Raw genomic sequence first — 15,456 nt, 5'->3', positions numbered from 1 at the left:
ACATTATAATAAATGTGTATTTTATCTGAAAGCATGATATATGGTACTATACTTGGTAAAAGAAACTGTTTGCAAACCATTCTTTCAGTTAGTGCTGCACTTCCTTGGTCACCTGGAGGGTGACCCAAGAAACACTGCTGAGGATAAATGGCCTAGAAAGTGCAAACAGATAACCGAGAAGAAGTCATAGAAACAGAGCTTCTTTTCACATTTTTATTATTATTTGTTTATTTAGCAGACGCCTTTATCCAAGGCGACTTACAGAGACTAGGGTGTGTGAACTATGCATCAGCTGCAGAGTCACTTACAATTACGTCTCACCCGAAAGACTGAGTACAAGGAGGTTAAGTGACTTGCTCAGGGTCACGCAATGAGTCAGTGGCTGAGGTGGGATTTGAACCGGGGACCTTCTGGTTACAAGCCTGTTTCTTTAACCACTGGACCACACAGCCTCCTACATTAAGTAGTACCAGATAAAGTTTTTAAAAAAATCTGTGTGCTGTAACACTCTCTGAACACATGCGAAACCCAGCTAAAGTGAAAACAGGCAACATTTATGACATTTTGTTAGCTACAATCTCTTAAATGCCCTGAAGACTTGTGTTTGTACAAAAAACATAATCAAATAAACAGCATCAGATTCACTAGTCTATTATCACCATTCCCTTGATTAACATCGCAATGCACAGAGAATACAGGAGAGACTGACTCGGACCCACCTTCTGTTTATCCAGGATCTTCATGGCAAAATGCTGGCCTGTCTCTTTGTGCTTCACCAGCATGACCCTCCCGAATGAGCCTGTACCCAGAGTCTTCAACCTCTCAAACTGATCCAGAGAGGCTGTGTTCTACAGGAAGGGGAGATCAGAAAAACATTCTGTACCATCAGCCAATCAGCTTCCAGCGCTAGCGGGCTCCAACTTGACAGGAGATGCCCGCTGGAATGTCACAGCATCAACTGTGAATCAAACTTACCAGTTATGCTTTTTAATCTCATTATGTATGCTATCCTTTATGAACATCTTCTGGAGTATTTTCCTAAAACCTCTGTCAGAGGAAGGGTACCTGACGAATCATTACAATTCCAAGGTAAATTGAAGTTTTAAAGTGTTGTTTTAAAGAAAACCATGAGCGATAGTTTTCTAATAGGGATAGTCTCCTCTTAATGAAGGCTCTACCGTGTAGAAGTTGACCTTGACTTTCGTTAGCTCCCTCGACTTCAGGACGTGTTGTGTGTTGTATTTTAATTTATTACTTTATCTGGATAAATGCATCTGCTAAATAAACAAAAATTGTTACACTTTTAAATTCTAAGCAAGTTACATGCTTACCAGCACCATTAAAATCAGTAAAACAAACTTCCTTCTTTTTTTTCTCCTTTCTTTTTACTTCAATTACATATAGTTCCCTGTTAAAATAAATAAAAACACACACACTTGTAGTAAAAAATGTACATACCCCAATGGAAATATATAATTTCTAGAAACTTCTCAAACAAATAATTTTAGGAAAAATCTTTTTTAGTAAGTTTTGCTTTTGTGGAGTAAAAAAAAAAAAAAAAAGAAGTTACAAGAAATAGATGTCTACTATTATTATTTAGATTTTTTTTTTTTTAAACTCCAAAAATGCTAATTCAAAAGGAAATTCATATCCTTTGATGCTATGATAGTATTATCTACAAGGTGCTAGAAGTTTCAGTATGATCATGCAGAACCTAATTCTAGAAAAGTCTAGAAAATGCTGGATTGTAGGTGAACATTCTTGGAGTATAAAAGGGTTAGGCATAGGATGATTGCTGTCATTACCAATAAGTCAAAAAAAGTGGGAAAAAGTAAAGATCTATCTGAAGACCTTAGGCAGATATTATTTATTGTCATAAAGCTGGAGAAGGATACAAGATTTCCAAGCATTTGAGTATCCCAATTTCAACTACTGTTTCCATTATCAAGAAGTACAAAACTCATGATACTGTCACAACATTCCCTCGGTTTGGAAGAAAGGTTATTTCACCAAGAACAAGTAGAACAATTGTGAGGAAGGTTAATAACAATCCGAGATTGACTGCAATCCAAAGATATTCAAAAAAGGTGAATTGGCTGCAAGTGGGACTGGTGTTTCCATTTCAACCATAGGTCGAGTATTGCATGGTGAAGGTCTCAATGGTTGCAGGCAAAGGTAAAAGCCACTCAGGCAAAAGTCACAAGGACAGTCGCTTCAAGTTTGCAAAAAACGGCATTTGAATGATGGATAGGAGTTCTGGTCAAAGGTTTTGTGGCGTGATGAAACAAAAAAACAAAGAGCCATTTGGTCATGCTGATAGGTTTATGTTTGGAGAAAGTCTGTTGAGGCGTACAAAGAAAACACCTCACCTTCTATGGGGCTGTTTTTCCTCTAATGGCGCAGGACATTTAGTTCCAGTACATGGTAAAATGGATTCCATAGCATACCAAAAGATATTGGCAAATCATCTGAAACCCTCCGCTACAAAACTTGGTTTAAAGCGCAACTGGATGTTCCAACACGACAACGATCCAAAGCACACATCAAAATCTACTTCAGAATGGTTAAAGAAGAATAAAACCAAGGTTCTGGAATGGCCTCGTCAAAGTGCCAATCTAAATCCGATTGAGAATCTTTGGTGTGAGATGAAGGAGGCTGTGCACAAGAGAAGTCCTCGGAATTTGAATGAAGTGGAACAATTTTGCATTGAAGAATGATCAACAATCACTAAAGAAAAGAACCATGCCAAAAACTCATTGACAAATATCCTAATCGTTTAAAAAGAGGTTATTATTGCTAAAAGGTGCCTCAACTAGCTATTAATTTCACTTTCATGGTCAGGGTATGAATACTTTTGAATCAGCATTTTGAGTTTTGCAAAGAAATTGCTGAAATAAAATTAAAGACATCTATTTCTTGTAATTATTAGTTTTATGATTTCTAGAAATTTCTCAAATTTCCTTTGGGGTATGTAAACTTTTGTAAACTGTGTGTGTGTGTGTGTGTGTGTATGTGAGTGTGTGTGTCAGTGTGTGTGTGTGTATGTGTGTATGTGTGTGTCAGTGTGTGTGTGTGTGCGTGTGCATGTATTCGTTCCACTAACTTCGTCTTCGTCACCCGAGTTGCTAGTGTTAAGAGCTGCAGCATTCCAGCTCAATTGGTCTCTTTGGAATAGCACCCCCTCCCTTAACATGCTTGTCAAAAAATCTTGAACACATTTTGACAAAATCTGAAACAGTTTCACACAATTCTTTGGCAGTTGTAAGATGCTGAAATGATCCAAACACAGTGGTCTGTTTCAGTGTTTGATGGCCCTGCTGTTTCAGCCTCGTCTTGTTTAAGGTTTCCTTTCATCAATTTCTGTTTAGCGCTTCCCATGTGTTCTGCAATGGTCTGCCTACAAGTGTAATCTACAGCCTTGCTGCATGAAGTACAAAACGGCAAATTACCATCGACGTCAAATTCATCCTTGCCAAACTCATTGATCCAATCTTTAGGGGTGATTTCTATTGTTTTCAGCATCTTCGAACCGCTCTGAATACTGACAAGTAAACTGAAGCCTCATTCAACATTGAACTTGAATACCGAAAGCACTTTATATTTTTATATATATATATATATATATAAAAATAAATATAATGATACATGTATTGATTTGTTTATTATCAAAACAAGAAAAAAAGCCTTGCATGTTTTTTGCCTCTCCCGAAGTGTAAACAAATTTCCAAAAACAAAAAAAAAAATCCCCTTTTGTTGTGCTATTCCACAGCAAACTGATTCCTAGGATCCCTGCTGATCTCAGTCATCACCTTAACCCCCTATCTGCCACTCAGTCCTGGGCTCACTGACAGCTTGAACTCGTCTGTGAAATCCTGCCCTCCAGAGAGTTAAAGGCATGAAAATGATCAGGAAGACAAAGAAATTCCCAGGAGCATCCCCCATGTCTGGCCACTTGGGGTCACTGCAGCTTATTTAGGAAGGGGCAGCAAGAGACTTCTGCTATGGTTTGGGTAATTAAAAAATAAATACTTTAAGGCCTGGTTCAGTATAATGTAACCACTACTTGGGCCAAATTGCCTCCCTCGCTCCCAGCCCCTCAGCTCCAACCACTAGAACCACACTGCCCGTCTCTCAGCTCTAACTACTAGAGCCATACTGCCTCCCTCCCAGTCCCTCAGCTCTAACCACTAGACCCACTCTGCCTGTCCCTCAGCTCTAACCACTAAACCCTGCTCCAATGCTCCTCCTATGTTTCAATCCCAGCTGGACTGCTCCAGGTTTTAATTGATGTATGGAATCTAAACACAGGGCAATACGAAGCAAGGCTCTGGGCTTCCCCCTCTGCTCCGTTTAAAGTTCTGAGGTGGCAGACTTAGCCAGTACTCAGAACTAGATCGCGGTTATTTTAATCCCACAGGTTTTCCCAGGCAAATCAGCCTGACATTTGGATAATGAACAAGGCCTCCTTGTGTGTGAGTAAAATGGACAGGTAATAGTACAGTGCGCTAACTGCAAGAACAAAAAGCTTAGTATGACTCTAGCATACATATCCCCTCCACAGCAAAGTTAGAGCTGGGAATATTGGGAAGCAGATCTCCATTGCTTACAACCCTGTGGAAAAATGCAAGTGACACATGCTGAGGAAGACAGCCATCTCCAATAACCCTCCAATGTGCTAAAGAATATCCTAACAGTGTTTCATCACAATGATAAACGATTCACATTGGTATTGTTACCACTTCTATCTCCGTACTGCATAGTGGATACTGTCGAGCAGGAGCGTCCAGCTCGCAAGAGCCCACTGAAGACACAGGCTACAATGTGTAGTTTGGCACTGACAATGTGTTCACCGATCTTAAAATGTGCATCACCTAAGAGTCAGCTCTGTGGAAAAAAAAAAAAAAAAAAAAAACCACACACATTCCTATTTCTGTGTGCATGTACGGTGTAAATGTTCTTATGTAACCTATATAAACATCAGCATGGCAAATAATTGTTTTTATTACCGTGTTCAAAATGAAACAGTATATATTTTTTCTTCAATAACGAGTCGTTTAAATTGTTAACGGTTGTTTGAGTACCCTACAGAACAAAAAAATAAACGAGTTGAAAGGTCACAGCACACAGGCAGGCACCTCTGTGTCCAGGATAAACTTCATGTTTTATCTCCAGTTTGTTTTTATCTTACAGTCTGAAGTATTGTTTAGCAATGTTTAGTTTTGCAGAAAGTTAGTATTTATTTTCAGATTATGTGGGTACGCCGCACGTAGTTTCAAGAAATAAAATGGAAGTATTAATAAATACTTTTCAAAAAGGTGCAAGCCCCCACTTTGTTTAAAAAATTTAATTAACAAGTGCTGTATGTATATGAAGATCACAACCGAGAGTTTACAGTAACATACAACCTGTGTTCAGAATTTCAACAGCCGATTAGCAGGTAGAATCAATTATAATCAATTATCAATTATAAATTACTGATAAAGACAGTCGTCATTGTTGTGCGTGTATGTCTGTGTGTCAAATGGGAAGGCACTTCACTTTCAACAGTGAAAACTTTCAGTAAAAGAAAGACTGCTTTACTGACAGTGCGGCAAAGACACCACTGAGAACAGCAAACTAACCAAATGTATACTAAATATTCATAACATATTCCCATTTTTATCAAAATAAATCTGCAAACGCAGAACTATTTCGTTTTCATGAGATAGTATTTCTATTGCAGTTGTGCATTTGCTGTAGTGTTTCTATAGCCCTCGAATGTTTTGTCACCATGTCTGTCTGTGTTGGGTGGAGTGGTGGGGGAGTGGCTGTTTGCCGGTTGTGTGCGTGAGAGCGAGAGTGAGAGTGGGCGTGCTGTACTGCTGTTGACTGGCACTGTCTGCACAATAAAACACAGTAAAAGAGCTATTTGGTGTCTGCCTGACTCCTTTGCTTGATAAACCTGACAACAGCACTTGCAAGTGCTACAATACCGCCTTCCCATTCCCACTCACAGCCGGCCGCTACAATACGCTGAGTTAACTATTGACTATATATGGCAGCATAAAAAGGGGATGTGGAGCTATTTGTTTTAGCAGGGTGCTTAGTGAAAAACAAATACAATATAAAAACCTTCATAAAACATGCAACCAAATTTTTGACAATGTGTTGAAAGTGCCTGAGCTGGCTGCACAGTTGCTCATGCTGTTCTTAGTGTCCACCAGGTCGAGCTGTACCATTCACTAGCCTGCTGTGTGCGTTATCATTTTACGCCCTAAATGTAATTATGGCACAAGCCTCATGGTGAAATCTACTGTTGTGGCTTGCGTCTTAGTCTGAAATTTAAAAGTGGCTTATACCAAGGAAAAGGTTGGACAGCCCTGCTATAGAGTAGTGCAGTTACCTGTGGAATGCAGGTAGCAGAATACCCCGGGTGAGCCCCTGAAGGGGGCAGTGTGGGTTGTCTACCGCTGTCTGTCCTCGTGAGTGAAATGACCACAGGACTCAAATGTTTATGGAGTATTCGGTTTACAAAACAAGGAAACCGCATGGGGAGAAAAATATGTTTCACCCTAAAATGAAACAGCCTAATTCATTACTTTCCTCAAATAAAGCTGCATGTTTGCTTTACAATGCAATAAACTTTATTATATATCAATTTCAGCCAATATCAGCCACTGCGACATCTGAGACATTGTTTGAAGGACTTCAAAACTGACTAGAAATGAATCTCAAATGCTTGTAATGCACATATATGGTGCTTTGTCTGTGTGCTTCATTTATTTGAATGCTTAAAACTAATAGGAGATTTACAATTGGCCTACTAGGGGTGTTACGATTGTGTTCCATGAATAGCAATACTTTCTTTACAAGAGGTATCGGAATAGAGGTATGCAATGTTTGTATCATGAGGCAAGACCACAGCTTAGCTCATTGTGTAGTTAACCAAATAGTTATTGAATGAAGTGTGTTTATAGTTGGTATGACTACTATCCTATACAAATGTTTGTCTTTTAACAAAATGGCCCATCATTAAAATCCTCATTTGATCTTAGTGTGCATCACACAAGAAGCCCATCGGGCCCACCCCATGTATCATGATGCATGTCGTATCGTGACATTAGGGTATCCTTACCTGTGCTGGATTCTCCCATTTCTTCAGAAAATCTTCTTTGGCTTTTGCGAGGAACTCCTTCACTGTAACAGAAAGACATAAAAACAATGAGTAACATTGAGCACAGTAACTGCAGTCCTAATTCACTGGGCTGACCTCCGAGTCACATCCACTGTGGTGATGCCGGAGTCGTAACCAGGGGTGGGCGAGCGGGGCAGCCGCCCAGGGCACAAAGCCATGGGGGGGGGGGGGGGGGGGCATAGAAATGACTTCAATGCATTGCCACTCGAGTAATAATTTTGTTCTGCAGTTCTCAATGTTTTCACTTGTCACTTCCCCCCTAGCATAGTATGAAGCTTGCATGCGCCTCTAGACTAGAAAAGGGAATGAGTCACTTCCTTAGCAATGGTCTTAACGACGATAAACCTGGTTCTACACAAAAAAAACAGTGTAACCAGTTCGTTATTATTATTATTATGGCATTTCTGTGTCATTCGCGTCCCCTGTGGTGTATTGCTTATTTATTCACTTCTGCAGCCTTCAGGACCAGCACTACTATAAATGTAATGAAATGTAAAGGCACGTTTCAGAACATGTATTAAGCACCTACATAATAAAGGTAAACCAAAACATTACAATAGGATAGACAACAAGTAAGAAATTAAATTGATAAGAAAATGCAAATAGATAACACGGCCCTTAATTCACCATTCTGAACTACAAGATGTTAAATGTGGTACCAGTATTTATTGGAATAAAAAACTCAGAACAAAATGACAGACCATTATAAAACAAGTTTATTTGATAATTACGTAGCTCTTATAATGCATTAAAATATGTACGCTTAATGACTTTGTTTAAAATTCGCATACAAACCTGCATGGCTCTTGCTCAATTCTAAATTCTTTTGGATCTTTAGGGAAACGGAAGAATTTTCTTTTTGTAACTATATAGATGGAAATGCGAGTTTGTCTTTCTGAATATGCTTCAAGCCATTATGTCATTGCATCTGCGTTTGTTACGATTATTTTCAATCCATGCTTTCTTACAGCACAATCAATGATTATGAGAAAACGTCACTGTGGCAAAGTGGTTCGTAGTGCACAGGTGCAGTGGTGATGCACTGCTCAGGAATGATAGACACATGTCTAGCTCAGGCAAACCACAGGGTTTAGTCCCAAAATAATAATACACTAAACAAGACCAGCACAAACACAACACGGTCACAAGTCCAGAGTGAGTGCTCTTCGTGAAAGTGGTGATTTACAGCTTTATTCGGGTACAATGGTGAAGTGTAGTCTGGGTTTAAATTGCTGGTGGTTTAGCTACAGCTCCTGGAGGTTAGCCTTGTATAATGATAAGCACTACAGCTCCTGGAGGTTAGCCTTCTATAATGATAAGCACAGACAGTTAGCAACAAACAAAACACTTAACACTCACGGTAATTACTTCTGTTTCCCAAACGGGTCCTTTCAGTAACCACATCAAAAGGAACAGATTACATCGTCACACCTCGTTATTCCCTTAGTCACGCCCCCTGCGATAGCTAGTTCAATCACGTCTCCTCCAATCCATGACTGACACATCATGTACCGCATTAGAGCGATGCCTTCTGGCATTGTGACCCCTTCCTGGATGGCTGGCTTCCGACTGACCCTGGAATGAACTGCCAGACCATCCAGTAAGAGGCACTCTGTTCCTGTTATACAGCTCCCTCACAGGTCGGGAGGGAGATTGTTGACTAGGATTCATTCGCTCTCCGTCACAGCCACACATGAACTTAATTAAAAGGTTATATACACACACACAAGGATATTACAGAGATATTGAAAGGATTTTGTAAGGGTTAAATGTGGCTGCTAAAATAAATCACAAATATGCCTAGTTACGGCTCTGGGTGATGCCAACAGTGAATTATTACTTCCCTCCCTCTGTCCTCCAGTCCTGTAAACACACACACTGCTGCAATCTTTACAGCTCTGTCAGTTACGACAATACAAAGTCCAAACGGAAATCTGGCTTTGACAACTCTCCTTCGGAACGAGACTGGCTGGATATCCACCAGCAGAAACACTGAGGTTTACAACAAAAATGATGAATTGAAGGCTATCTGGGCATCATTAGAAGATTTTTGGTGAAGCCTAGGAATGCAAATTTAATTAACCCTTTGCAGTCCTATGTCGGACCTGGTCCAACATTGCAATTTTCCCTTTCCGGTCCAATGTCGGACCCTGTCTGACATCAAAGAGACGCAAAAAACAGGTCTCTAGTCGTTTTTTCTCCGGAAAAAGCCGAGAAAACCATTCAATGGCCGACTGAGATCGATAGGAGCCAAGAGAAGTCGAAAAAAAGGGCAGTATCTCATGAATACAGATAGCCCCAGCATCACATAGATAACGGACATAAACAAACAAGATAGCTGCTTCTGCATCCAGCGCTCAAAGAATATCACAGACATTTACATAGCTTTTTTTTTAGATGTAATAGTAATAAAAATAAATGACTTGGATCACATTATTGAGGAGTTTGGTGATAAAACGAGTGATCAGGAGATGATTTATCGGTATGCACTACTATCAAGAGGTATGTGAAAAAAACAGAACAAGGGGTGGGGCGGGGCTGTACTGAGTGTCCTGTTGATATACAGTGCCTTTTAAACCTGTTTTACTGTAAAAAAAAAATACTTTTAAACAGCGTGTCTAAAATAAACTGTGCATGTGACAATAAATTGGACCGGACGCGCCTGAGACGCGCTGAATAAATGGACCGCTAAGGGTTAATTGGATTTTTTTTCTTCTGTTTACCAGACAGTGTATAGGAAAAGTATATTTAACCTAAAATCAACCAGCTGAACTCAGGATTACTTTCTTTAGATAAAGCTGCATATTGGCTTAGCAATGCGATAGCGTGATTTGAAACAATTTGATTGATCAATTTGGAACGTTCTTTACATTTTTAGTTGTAACATTTTAAAACGAGCACACTTTTTATTTTACCATTTTCTTTCAACAGTCTTGATAACAATGAAACACATTCTGTGTACACTGTACAGTACTATACGGTGCATTGTTTTGTTGTTTTAATCTGTATAGGACTATTTTTAAATACATCAATAAAAAAATATACTAAGTTCAAATGTGGTGAATGCAAAAAGGGGAATCTGACATTCACTTCCTGCTATTACAAGGCGCAGTACAATTTAAAAAAAAAAAAAAAGAAAGCACCTCGAAAGGCTCCCACATTCACAGCACAACCTACCACTGAATGAGAAGTCAGAGCAGAAGCAATACAGACTTAAAATAATGATGTAAATAAGAAAATGTACGAATGGAGAGGAGGCCATTCAGCCCAGCAGTGCTCTTTGAGCTCCCAGTAGCTGGTTGATCAAGGATCCCACCCTATAGCCTGGAGGACGCCAGTTCGAGTCCAAGCTATTCCACTGCCGACTGTGGACGGGAGTTCAGGTGGCGGCACACAATTGGCCGAGCATCACCCGGGTTGGGGAGGGCTTAGGCCAGCCAGGGTGGCCTCGGCTCACCAGGTGCCAGCGACACCTGTGGACTGGCCGGGCGCCTGCGGGCCTGCCTGTAAGTTGCCCAGAGCTGCGTGGTCCTCCGACGCTGTAGCTCTGAGGCGGCTGCATGGCGGGCCTGCAGAGTGAAAAGAAGCGGATGGCTGACGGCGCACGTTTCGGAGGACGCGTGTGTCCGTCTTTGTCCGAGTCAGCGCAGGGGTGGCAGTGGTGGGCCGGGTTGAAATATAAACAATTGGGCATTTCAAATTGGGGAGAAAAAATCAGGAAAAATTGCGATTCCAAATAACAAAAAAAATAAAAATAAAAAAGGATCCCAGTGATTCAGCATACAGTAGGTAACCTGTTCCATACCCTATCCTCTTAAAATCCAGTCTAAACCTCTACCACAGGTCTGCAGTGTTAAAACAGACCAGGCATTCATGAACTTGTTGTTTCACACACACACCTCTGTTTGCTCTTGCATTAGTAGATGAAGCGTTGTTGTAGTTGACTTTGTAGTTTGACCTGATAAGAGGTTAGAGTGTCCAGGCTCAAACAAACCTGGGCCAAGTGCTGAACGTGGCTCTTATATTAAAAGGTGGACAGAGGAGTTATTCAGACACTATAGAAAAACAAACAATATCTACATGCAGTACTAGTGCTTCTGCATTTCTACATGTCCACACTCCAGTTCAGTGAATGGTTAAACATTAGGTCTTAACAACTGAGATGTCCGCCACCAAAATGATTCAGAAATCTTCCGCTTCTTGAGCACGTTTTTGTGCAATTACGCTGATGAAGGCACCCTAACTGAAAAATGTTTGTCCACCTGAATTTCTGTAAACATGGAATCTTTACTCCACCCCAATAACGCACCTCATACTGACCTGAACACCCCCCCCGTCAATAACACACCTCATACTGACCTGAACCCCCCCCCCCGTCAATAACACACCTCATACTGACCTGAACCCCCATCCCGTCAATAAACACACCTCATACTGACCTGAACCCCCCCCCGCCAATAACACACCTCATACTGACCTGAACACCCATCCCGTCAATAACACACCTCAATGTAGAAGAAGATAAGTTTACAAACGAGAGGAGGCCATTCAGCCCATCTTGCGCGTTTGGTCGTTGGTAGCTTATTGATCCCAGAATCTTATCAAGCAGCTTCTTGAAGGATCCCAGGGTGGCAGCTTCAACAACATTACTGGGGAGTTGGTTCCAGACCCTCACAATTCTCGGTGTAAAAAAGTGCCTCCTATTTTCTGTTCTGAATGCCTCTTTATCTAATCTCCATTTGTGACCCCTGGTCCTTGTTTCTTTATTCAGGTCAAAAAAGTCCCCTGGGTCGACATTGTCTATACCTTTTAGGATTTTGAATGTTTGAATCAGATCGCCGTGTAGTCTTCTTTGTTCAAGACTGAATAGATTCAAATCTTTGTGCAATTAAGGTGTTTCACATGATTTCAGGTTAATTACACCTGTCTCTGGGAGGTCCCACAGTTGGTTAGTACATTTCCTAACAAAAACTACATCATGAAGACGAAGGAACATTCAAAGCAAATCCGGAATAAGGTTCTTCAAAAGCACCAATCAGGGGTAGGATATAAGAACATTTCCAAGGCGTTGAATATCCCCTGGAGCACAGTAAAGTCCATCATTAAAGAAATGGAGAGAATATGGCACAACTGTGAATGTCTAGAACAGGCCGTCCTCAAAAACTGAGTATCCGGGCGAGAAGGGCACTAGTCAGTGAGGCCACAAAGAGGCCTATGGCAACTCTAAAGGAGTTACAGTCTTCCACGGCTGAGCTGGGAGACACTGTGCATACGGCAACAATAGCCCAGGTGCTTCACAAAACTGTCCTTTATGGAAGAGTGGCAAAAAAGAAAGCCATTGTTGAAAAAAACTCACATCAAATCTGAGCTAGAGTTTGCCAGAAGGCATGTGGGAGACTCTGAGACCAAGTGGACGAAGATTCTATGGTCTGATGAGACCAAAATAGAGCTTTTTGGCCTCAACGCTAAGCGCTATGTTTGGCGCAAGCCTAACACCGCACATCATCCTGAGAACACCATCCCTACTGTGAAGCATGGTGGTGGCAGCATTATGCTATGGGGATGCTTCTCTGCGTCAGGGCCTGGAAAGCTAGTGAAGATAGAGGGCAAAATGGATGCAGTAAAGTACAGAGAAATCCTGGAGGAAAACCTGCTGACGTCTGCAAGAGACCTGGGACTTGGGAGAAGATTCATCTTCCAGCAGGACAATGACCCCAAACATACAGCCAAAGCCACACTGGAGTGGCTTAAAAACAAAAAGGTCAATGTCCTGGAGTGGCCAGGTCAAAGCCCGGACCTCAATCCAATTGAGAATATGTGGAAAGAGTTGAAAATTGCTGTTCACCAAAGGTCCCCATCCAACTTGACAGAGCTTGAGCAATTTTGCAAAGAAGAATGGGCAAAAATTGCAGTGTCCAGATGTGCAAAGCTGGTAGAGACTTATCCAAATAGACTCATGGCTGTAATTGCTGCCAAAGGTGCCAAATATTGACTCAAGGGGGTGAATACTTATGCAATCAATTATTTTCTGCTTTGTATTTGTAATTAATTTAGAACAATTTGTAGATTTTATTTTTCACTTTGACATTATGGACTTTTTTTATATTGATCAGTGGCAAAAACTAATTAAATCCATGTTGATTCCATGTTGTAACACAATAAAATGTGGAAAAGTCCAAGGGGAGTGAATACTTTTGAGAGCCACTGTAGGTAATTTTCCATTTTGGATCTTATTATTGTTTCCATAAGTTTACATATAATAGAAGTCAGGCTTATTGGTCTGTAGTTACCTGGTTCGGTTTTGTCTCCCTTTTTGTGGATCGGTATTACGTTTGCAATTTTCCAGTCTGTCGGTACAACCCCTGTGTCAAGAGACTGTTGCATGATCTTGGTTAGCGGTTTGTAAATAACTTCTTTCATTTCTTTGAGTACTATTGGGAGGATCTCATCCGGCCCAGGGGATTTGTTTATTTTAAGAGCTCCTAGTCCCTTCAAAACTTCTGCCTCTGTTATGCTAGAGTTATTTAAAACTGGATAGGAACAGGTCGACATGTGGGGCATGTTGTCCGTGTCCTCTTTTGCAAAAACCTGTGAAAAGTAATCATTTAATATATTTGCTATTTTATTTTCTTCATCTATGATTTTGCCATTTGTGTCTCTTACACATTTAACCTCCTCTTGAATGTTCTCTTGCTGTTATAATATTGTCTGTTTTTAACAAAAGGCTCTAAATTCATAAAATCACTCAGGTGAAAGAATGTCTTGTATTTTGCCCATATTTAAAAAAGAATTCAATAACACTTTGAGGGTGTGTCGTAGGATCCTTCAGGTAACGGAATACAATGTACCTTTATATCTATGAAACGCCAACATCTACAGAATAATAAATTACAAACATTGAAAAATATCTGTTTTTGTTTTACTTATTGGAGTGGAACATCAGTAAAGTACGTTATACTTCTATAGTATACTATTCTCCAACAGGGGCTCTCAACCCACGACCCAATCATCAAACAGCTGCAGCCCATGTGACATCAGCTCAAATGAAATAAAATCATGTAAAGAGTGTATGGGTTCTTTAGAGCAGAGCAGGTGAATAGGCCAGACTAGACTAAATGGATGGCTTTGTTGTTCATGACCTTGTGAGGCCTACATGCCCAGGTGTGCTGTCACCCATCTTCAACCAGGCTGTGAAGCAATTACCACTTCAAAACAAAGGAAGTTTCCAGATCTCCCACTTACGCAAGTATAAAAGCAAGTCTTATTTTGCCAATTTAAAAAGCCTTGATAGACATTGCCAGTGTTGAAATGAAATGCACTATATTGATTTGTATGGCATTGCTGTTAGACAAAGGATACAAGACACGTAACACTTCAAGTTCAAATCTCCACTACTAAAAATAGCTTTTTCATGAATTTCAAAGACAGAAAGGCAAAGTCAGCTAAAATGTGTAAAAATAAATAAATAAATAAACAAATAAAGAAAGAAAATAAATGTCACAAAATCACTCAGGTGAAACAATGTCTTGTAATTTTCCCAAACATTAATAAAACCTTTCAGGAAGTATTGCAAGGTCCCTCAGCTCACAGAAGAACACTTTATACCTGTACCTCTTTGAAAACACAAAGCAGAATATAGAATAAAAAAATAACAACTAAAATGGGGTTTGGGACACTTGAAGGGCTAAAGAAATTACAGCCATTTACTTCAAAGTGTTGCAACATTTTTCTGAGACGATATACGAATTTGTATATGTCAAAGTGGTGTTTTTTTCCCCTTTCAGCTTAACCAGTATATGTTCTGATTGTTTTCTAATCATTTAGTAGTGTTCCTCTGCAACACTTCTCCAATGGAATACAGTGCTGGAACATTAGTCGTTTGTACCAAAATCGTGAAATATCGAGGGCAGTCAATTAGAACAATTTACTGTCAACCTGGCCTTTAACCGTGAACTAACCAAATCCGTGAGTAATCAAGGGAACACGGATCACTCCAAACTGCTGCAATAAAAACGGAGATCAAAATTTAAAATGAAAGCAGATGGATTATATTTCACAAAATGTTGTATACAATTCTAAAAGCATTTTTGTTTGTGTAATCCAGATTTCATAAATTAAGAGGTTCTTTAGGAGATATAATTGGAACATTTTAACAAGCAGTCTTTGATAAGAAAAACAGAAGCCCTGCTTTTTTTCCACAACAGTAACAGATGGCATTTACAGTCTCTACAGGTTTAGATACAGTTGGCTCCAACGTAACCCTTCACACTCCCAGAGTCCTT

The 15,456-nt window shown here is 40.2% G+C and overlaps 1 protein-coding gene across 4 annotated transcripts in view; it reads right to left on the bottom strand.

Annotated features, from left to right (window-relative positions):
• Positions 1–15,456, bottom strand: part of LOC131706555 (cAMP-dependent protein kinase catalytic subunit alpha) — a 52,307-nt gene that overhangs the window by 8,356 nt on the left and 28,495 nt on the right. For all 4 annotated transcript variants that reach the window (XM_059007846.1, XM_059007844.1, XM_059007845.1 and 1 more), the window contains exons 2-3: positions 7,115–7,176; positions 720–848 (exon numbers count right to left, since the gene is read on the bottom strand). In XM_059007846.1, the coding sequence (XP_058863829.1) occupies positions 720–848; positions 7,115–7,176 (191 nt within the window). The remainder of the gene's footprint in view (positions 1–719; positions 849–7,114; positions 7,177–15,456) is intronic.

Source organism: Acipenser ruthenus, chromosome 36, assembly GCF_902713425.1.
Source record: "Acipenser ruthenus chromosome 36, fAciRut3.2 maternal haplotype, whole genome shotgun sequence".
In the NCBI taxonomy this organism is placed as follows: Eukaryota; Metazoa; Chordata; class Actinopteri; order Acipenseriformes; family Acipenseridae; genus Acipenser; species Acipenser ruthenus.
The sequence above is the reverse complement of the archived record's forward strand: the minus strand, read 5'-3'. Positions and strand labels throughout refer to the sequence as shown.